This window comes from Myxocyprinus asiaticus, chromosome 6, assembly GCF_019703515.2.
Source record: "Myxocyprinus asiaticus isolate MX2 ecotype Aquarium Trade chromosome 6, UBuf_Myxa_2, whole genome shotgun sequence".
Lineage (NCBI taxonomy): Eukaryota > Metazoa > Chordata > Actinopteri > Cypriniformes > Catostomidae > Myxocyprinus > Myxocyprinus asiaticus.
Genome location: NC_059349.1, coordinates 15,222,584 through 15,231,172, shown reverse-complemented (window position 1 = coordinate 15,231,172; position 8,589 = coordinate 15,222,584). Strand labels below are relative to the sequence as shown.

General features: G+C 35.2%; 1 protein-coding gene across 1 annotated transcript; it reads left to right on the top strand.

Annotated features, from left to right (window-relative positions):
* Positions 1-3,512: 3,512 nt before the first annotated feature.
* Positions 3,513-8,156, top strand: LOC127442455 (DCN1-like protein 1). Its single transcript, XM_051700505.1, has 6 exons — positions 3,513-3,729; positions 3,902-4,070; positions 7,139-7,269; positions 7,411-7,493; positions 7,816-7,911; positions 8,079-8,156. The coding sequence occupies exons 1-6, from the start codon at positions 3,558-3,560 to the stop codon at positions 8,154-8,156; spliced, it is 729 nt and encodes a 242-aa protein (XP_051556465.1). The 5' UTR covers positions 3,513-3,557.
* Positions 8,157-8,589: the final 433 nt, after the last annotated feature.

Sequence of the window (8,589 nt, the reverse complement as noted above, 5' to 3'; positions counted from 1 at the left end):
CGTTTGTATAAATTTATACGATTTCAACATGCGCAAATGCCCAGATTTCTAATGCGGAAGTAAGCACAAGTTCCGCGCACGAGGCGATAAGGACATTATTAATAATATTGTGCCCTAACCCAGTGTGGTGTAGTAGTCTCTGAAGAGGTGGGCATGTTGGCTGTTGTAAGTTCATGTGGGACTATAATTACAAAATGTACATCAGGGTAAGTTTCTTGCTGGCATGGTGTACAGTACACTACTAAGAACCATGGTATGGTAACTTGATGTTAAATATGTATTAAATTAATAGGTGTCATCAATGTTCCTTTCATTAGGCTACTATGAAAATTGTTAATACTTAATAATTACTCTAATTAATAAACTAATACATAATACGCAATAAACTGTTATGCATTGAATAAATATGAGTGTAGTAATGTTCATGTTCATCAGCACATTTTATATAATTACGGGACACAGTTGTCCAGCATCTGCAAAGAGAATCAAAACTAGCACGGGTGCAGTAACATGCAGTATTTTCACAAAGTTTAATTGCATGAGTTAAATTTAAATGTATACAGTTGAATTCAGAAGTTTACCTACGCCTTATCCAAATACATTTAAACACAATTCCTGACATTTAATTGTAGAAAACATTCCCTGTCTTAGGTCAGTTAGGATCACTACTTTAATTTAAGAATGTGAAATATCAGAATAATAGTAGAGAGAATTATTTATTTCAGCTTTTATTTCTTTCATCACATTCCCAGTGGGTCAGAAGTTTACATACACTTTGTTAGTATTTGGTAGCATTGCCTTTAAATTGTTTAACTTGGGTCAAACATTTTGGGTAGCCTTCCACAAGCTTCTCACAATAAGTTGCTGGAATTTTGGCCCATTCCTCCAGACAGAACTGGTGTAACTGAGTCAGGTTTGTAGGCCTCCTTGCTCTCACTCGCTTTTTCAGTTCTGCCCACAGATTTTCTATCGGATTGAGGCCAGGGCTTTGTGATGGCCACTCCAATACCTTGACTTTGTTGTCCTTAAGCCATTTTGCCACAACTTTGGAGGTATGCTTGGGGTCATTGTCCATTTCAATATATCCTCATAATTGTCCTTCCTCATGATGCCATCTATTTTGTGAAGTACACCAGTCCCACCTGTAGCAAAGCACCCCCACAACATGATGCTGCCAACCCCAATTCTTCACATTTGGGATGGTGTTCTTCGGCTTGCAAGCCTCACCCTTTTCCCTCCAAACATAACGATGGTCATTATGGCCAAACAGTTAAATTATTGTTTCATCAGATCAGAGGACATTTTTCCAAAAAGTAAGATCTTTGTCCCCATGTGCACTTGCAAACTGTAGTCTGGCTTTTTTATGGCAGTGGCTTCTTCCTGGCTGAGCAACTTTTAAGGTTATGTTGATATAGGACTTGTTTTACTGTGGATATAGATACTTGTCTACATGTATCCTCCTGCATTTTCATAAGGTTCTTTGTTGTTGTTCTGGGATTGATTTGCACTTTTCACACCAAACTACATTAATCTCTAGGAGACAGAATGTGTCTCCTTCCTGAGCGGTATGATGGCTGCGTGGTGCCATGGTGTTTATACTTGCGTACTATTGTTTGTACAGATGAACATGGTACCTTCAGGCATTTGTAAATTGCTCCAAAGGATGAACCAGACTTGTGGAGGTCCACATTTTTATTTATTTATTTTCTGAGGTCTTGGCTGATTTCTTTTGATTTTCCCATAATGTCAAGCAAAGAGGCACTGAGTTTGAAGGTAGACCTTAAAATACATCCACAGGGACAACCTCCAATTGACTCCAGTAAGCCAATTAGCCTATCAGAAGCTAATTGGCTAATTGCCTAAAGGCTTGACATCATTTTCCAAAGCTGCTTAAGGGCACAGTTAACTTAGTGTATGTAAACTTCTGACCCGCTGGAATTGTGATTTTAGACAATAAAAAGTGGAACAATCTGTCTATAAACAATTGTTGGAAAAACTAGTGTCTTGCACAAAGTAGATGTCCTAAATGACTTACCAAAACTATAGTTTGCTAATATCAAATCTGTGGAGTGGTTAAAAAATGAGTTTTAATGACTTCAACCTAAGTGGATGTAAACTTCTGACTTCAACTGTATATTTACGTTTAGCTGGGAAATACATTTGAGTGCAAATTATGGTTACTCCAGGGATGCTTGTTAGATGCTGGAAATGTCCCACCCCTTACTGAAATGGAAAATATGATTGGTTAGCAAATATCCAATCGAGTCTGAAATGAATGTTCTGATTGGTGGATCGGATTAGTCAGACTGTCTGTCTTGCCCATGCCATCAGTTGCCCACTCACCTCCCGAAGCTCCATGCATGTTTAGAGAGAAGCTCTGTACACTAAAAAAAAAACAAAAAAAACATACAATTCACTCAACAGTGCTGCGGCATTGCAATAGAAGATTGAAAAATTTCTGGGTGAAAAGACTACTCGTTGTTCTGGCGACCATACATATCACTTATTTTAGGTGGGTATACACAAAATGTATGCCTGCGTATGCCCTAGACTACACTACTGCCCTTACCCAAACCCCTTATCTAAACCTAACCGATCAGTAGAGTGTGTAAACATTATAGGAAGCTGTTGGTGTGACAGAAGCAAGTAATTGTCACGTATTATATGCAAAAAAATGCCCAATGACACCATTGGCTGAAAGTCGTATGAATTCATATGAGTGCAGTCGTACAATATCATATGAATTAGCCAAATTTAGAAAAGTCGTACGAATCCTTACAATTTCACCATGAGAATTTGTTGGATTAATCAGTAAAGCTGATATATATCGGCTTACTTCTAATATATATTGTTTATTTTTATAAACATATTTGTATTATTACTAGAAAAAGAGAATGTTAGAGTAAAATAAAAGTTCAGTGTTATAAGAGAAAGAGCTTCTATTACTTTATTAGGTGAGATGTGCCATCTCAATATACTTTTTCAATTCTATTTTATATCGGAGGATGTAAGACTAAATACTACTACTCAAGTTTTGTTTATGGCGCTTTGCCTTTTCCTTACAGTAGAGTTGGCTTATTGATTAATGAGAGCAGGTAGCTTTGAGCTAGCGAGGTCAAAGCTGTGAGTGAGCAGGATTCACTAGTTCATGTTATAACTTGCAAGCAAGAGTAATGGGCCATAGTGAAGGGATATTTGTATGTTTATCTGTTAAAAGGCCTTTATGCAAACAGTGTGAAATGGTGCTGAAAAGCAGTTGAACAGGCGAGGCATCTGTTTTGTGTGCAGTATTCGTATTATATAACTTATATTCATACATATAGAACAAGTTTATTATTTGAATTGCTTCTAATTAAATAAAAAATCAAGCCATTTAGGGTCTTTATGCCACTGTCATATGTTTTAACACAGCCTGTGAATGTACACAAGGGCATGATACTTGCTGTTCTTTCTTTACATCATAAAACACATTTTATTTATTTAACTGAAAGTCTCTTTATGCTTTTTCCATCCAGAACAAGCTGAAATCCTCTCAGAAGGATAAAGTTCACCAGTTCATGATCTTTACCCAGTCAAACGAGAAAATGGCATTGAATTGTTTGCCTCAAAATGATTGGAAACTAGATGTTGTTACAGACATCTTTTTCCAAAATCCTGACCTATATGTACAGAATTTAAAGGGAACGTTAGACCGGAAAAAGTTAGAACAGCTCTACAAATGGTACAGAGGTAAGATTTGTTTTGGAGCACATCTTTTATGTTTTTGTATTTTTAAAATATGCCTTGGTATATGAGTAGGTACTCATTATAAACACACCATACTATACTTCATATGTTTCTTCTATAAATTTGATTTTCTTCTGTTTGATGCAGTGTGAGAAAAATCTGATTATTTTTACAGACCCTCAAGATGATAACAAGATCGGTATAGATGGGATCCAACAGTTCTGTGATGACCTGTCACTTGATCCTGCCAGTATAAGTGTACTACTAATCGCTTGGAAGTTTCGGGCTGCAACACATTGCGAGTTCACCAAACAAGAATTCATAGAGGGAATGGCTGAGCAAGGGTAAATGTTTTTTTTGTTTGTTTTTTTCTTTTCTTTTCCCTGTTCCTTGAACAGGACTAATTGTAGTTGGGCCAGTAGGTCATGTTTCTACTTGCCCTTAATTTTTACTGGCCTATTTTTATCAACGTATTTTTATATAATTATATGCAGTATTTATGTAATGTGTATTTAATAAAAATAAAAATAAAATAAAAATAAAATAAAACAATTTACTGGAAATAATTTAACCCTTTAAGCTCGGATTGGGGCCACCGTGAAAAAAAGAATGATCAAAATATTAATAACTAAACTCTTGAACAACAATAAAATAGGTATTGTTTTAAAATGTAGAACTACTGTAGAAGTAATAAGAGTAGTAGCTAAGTATATGTCTTTGACAGATATGTTACATGTAAACAGGTGTTGCTTATAAGCCGTGTTTTCGCTTATAAATTCAGGAAAAATAAACAGAACATAAAATATCACATACTATTACTTAGAGGATTTCCGTTAAAATGAGCCCACACACAATGTAATCGGATGCATTGATCATTAGATAATTCATACGAAGCAGAATGTGCACACGTAGGGGTGTGCAGCGAAGCCATTATTTGTATTTGTTCATATGACAAAATTATCTGTATCTGTCTCTGTATTTGGACAGAACCGGGTAAGGGGAATGTTTAAACCGGAAGTGCGTTAAAAACGAAATGAAACGCCCATTTTTAAATGTTACTCTTACGTTTTAGTTTCTATTAATAAAATATGCCTCGTGTATGCCTTCATAATCATAATAATAATAATAATAATAATAATTATTATTATTATTATATAATTATTATTGAATTAAATTATAATTAAATTATTTTATTTCTTACCAGATGAAGCTGAATTTGTTGGCCACATTAACTGTGGTTTCTCCTGGTATTTCTGATATTAATATCTGCCTGAAACAGAATTTTCATTTGTCTGTGCATGTATAACAACATTATTCTGGAGGCAGGAGGTGTCAAGCGAAATGTGAAATGGCACATTTTGCAGTGAATAATAAATACAAATTCAAGCATTAAAATAAATATATAATAAATCAATGCAGCCTACAAACAGGTGAAAGTCCCGTAAGTCTATCAGGAATTTTTACGATAGGACACCATTATTTAGTTAAATAATAATAATGTTACATTTATACAGCGCTTTTTCAGAGCTCAAGAACACTTAACATTCTCAAATTTAGCACAGTTTAAAGAAGAACAAGAAGAAAAAAGACAGAGCAAGTTTCAGTTTCTTTGTTTTATATAAGCAGGAATATTCCGAATTGATGAAAACTCTATGGAGCATTTAAACCTTTATGGAGCATTTTAACTTTTTTTACCTTAATCGCTGATGTGAATATAAATGTGGTCAACTTTAAGAGACGGCTAGATGAGCTCCAATGTGAAATCATCACTTCAAGTCAGGAATTTAACATCGTGCTCAGGTTTAGGCTATAAATGAATAAATGGGAATCACGTATGAATCATGTGATACATAAACATGCGTTATCCTTGTGTTTCTTGGATTATCAGTCAAACAAATTTTTTTTATATTATTCGGAAGAATCCATTATTCATTTTGAAGTCATTATTCGTGCCTTTCTGAATAGGGTGTTCGGCTTCGTGCACATCCCTAGTGCACACAGCACATAATGTGCTATCTGGCTATAATATATTAGCTTTCCTGGATCAGATGACTTCATCAGAAATCATGTAGTATGTTGTCCAATGTCATGGAACTCTAAACAAATCGTATTAGGATTCAGATGAGTAAGTCATCCAAATATGGGCAGACAGGATCATTCACTGTAATTACATACGGCCACCAGGAGATGGCACCAAGTACATGACACAGACTCAATGGTTCAAATGACACAGAAGGGAACTGAATGAGATCTCATTACTCATGCCTGCATGCTTGGAGAGAGAGCATACATTTAGTCATTGTATTTGCATGTGTAATTACTTATTATGTACAATTATTATGTTTTATTTTTTAGGAGAGGCTTTTGGACACTTTGAGATGTTTTTGGACACTAGGATAAATTACTTTTGTAATGCTATAACTTTTGACTGCTTTGTCGTATCAATCAACACAAAATTATACTCTGTTACAGGTGACATAATTGTGAACAACACAAAAGCAGTTTTTTGGAGCCACCGTATTTACACCCTAAGAATCTATAATGTCAAATCAGAAAAATAAGAAAAAATGTAAATTTTTGGCTCAAGTTTTTTTTTTGATTTTCAGTAGTTTCTTAGGCTTGGAGTCTCAGAAGTTATCATAATATATATAATTAACAAATTTGAAAAGTTTTCTTTAAAATGATACCAAACAATTTGCTCTCTTCATTTTTTATAAGCCTTTAATTTTGGGCATACCACTGAAACAGGAATTCTTTAAAAACACTTTCAGAGCATAAAAGAATAGTTCACCCAAAAATGAAAATTCTCTCATTATTTACTCACCCTCATGCCATCCCAGATGTATATGACTTACTTTCTTCATCAGAACACATTTGAAGAAAAATAGAAAAATATCTTGCTCAGCAGGTCCTTAAAATGCAAGTGGATGGTGATACGACATTTGAAGGTCCAAAAAGAACAGACAGTCAGCATAAACATCATCTATACAACTCCACTGGTTAAATTAATGTATTCTAAAGCAAAAACAATCACTTTTGCTGTGAAGAAGACTTGACTCTAACTATGAAAGCCATGAATTCATACACTGAATTCATTGTTAGAAAAAAATAGCATTTGCTACAAAAATGTGATATTTTTATAGAGGAAATTTACCAAAATAAAAATAATTTACCGAAACACGTCATCACAGTATGTGAAAGGGTTCATACGTCACAAAAATCCAAAAGTTTATGTAAAAACACATGTACATGATCAGTGAAAGGGAGATGCAGCATTCATCCGCTAGAGCAACTGACCATTTCGGCGACTGACCTGAAACTCTCACACTGGCCACTGGCCATTGGACTGTCCTTATTGTTGAGCCTTACTTAGATTGCTTGCTTGGATTAACTTTCATTACATCTTTTCAAGGTGTGACAGTATAGAGAAACTCAAAGCACAACTGCCCAGGATGGAGCAAGTGTTAAAAAACCAAAGGAGATTTAAAGACTTCTATCAGTTCTCGTTCAGCTTTGCTAAGAATCCAGGACAAAAGGGCTTAGGCATGTGTTAAGTTTGTTCTAGTTGTACTGTTCTGTTGTTTATTGCTTTAATTTCCTGGTAAAGATAATTTTTTATTTTATTTTTTTTATTTTTTTTTTTTAGGTTTTATTTAGTTTTTTTCTTTTTCTTCTCTCCACCAGACCTAGAAATGGCAATTGCATACTGGAATTTAATATTAGCTGGGCATTTTAAATTTCTAGATCTATGGAACAAATTTTTATTGGTGATTATAGTCTAGTTCATGGTGGTAAGTTATACATAAAAGTCATCTAATTGGTTAAAATAATGTTTAAACACAATATGTTTTCTTCCAGTTTTACAGTGAGTGGAGTGGCGTAGTGGACTAAAGCACTGAACTAGTAAGCAGAAGGTTGTTGGTTCCATCCCCACAGCCACCACCATTGTGTCCTTGAGCAAGGCACTTAACTCCAGGTTGCTCCAGGGGGATTGTCCCTGTAATAAGGGCACTGTAAGTTGCTTTGGATAAAAGCGTCTGCCAAATGCATAAATGTAAATATACAGTACGCTTTACTTGTACATTGCAGGAGCATCATAAGCGATCCATTCCCGAAGACACAGGGAACCTTTTGTTAGATTTCAGCACGATGATCACAGACGATATGTCAAACTATGATGAGGAGGGTTGGTATCCTTATTCGCAACTTAAATGAATAGCACTTTAAAAAAATATAATCAAATGATGTACACTTACTTAAGTGTACTTGAACAAAAATTACTGACTGAACCTTTAAATGTCCTGTAATATACAGGACTAATCTAAATTCATAAGCCAATTATTATGTTGAATGGTGCATGGCCAGTTCTTACTGATGACTTTGTGGAGTTTGCGCGGCCGTATATTGGCACCAAGAGTACAGCTGTATAAGTACGTTCCTTCTGAGGGACATCTGGACAGCACAGACAAGATAAAAAACATACACCGCTTCTGCTGAGCACAGAGGACTGAACTGAGATCTGTATTGCCTTTTCCAAGCCCTCAGGACTGAGACATTTATACAAGCCAGAGACATTGCAAAGGCTTTTTTTCTCATCAGTCATTTAATGGTGGTTTTGGGCTTTTTATCTTTTTTGGGCCGATTTATGTTTCGACTTCATGCAGCAGCCGAATCAATCTCTGGGACTTCAGTGTTCACACATCCAGCTAAAACTGTTTGACATGAGCAAGCTGTCACAGATACTCTTGACATGTACAATGGCATCTTAAGGAAATCCAAAATTTTCATTTTAATACTCCATGTGCATTCTTGCTTTGAATGTTTGTCTATTCATTTGGTTTTTATGGAAATTATGAGTCGATG

What these genes read in the sequence shown, in the direction of transcription:
- LOC127442455 (XM_051700505.1), top strand. Translation starts at nt 3,558, where the DNA reads ATGATCTTTACCCAGTCAAACGAGAAAATGGCATTGAATTGTTTGCCT. An exon ending in TCCAGGACAAAAGGGCTTAG is followed by an intron (nt 7,270 to 7,410) that starts GCATGTGTTAAG and finishes TCTCTCCACCAG; the next exon opens with ACCTAGAAATGGCAATTGCA. An exon ending in TATGGAACAAATTTTTATTG is followed by an intron (nt 7,494 to 7,815) that starts GTGATTATAGTC and finishes TGTACATTGCAG; the next exon opens with GAGCATCATAAGCGATCCAT.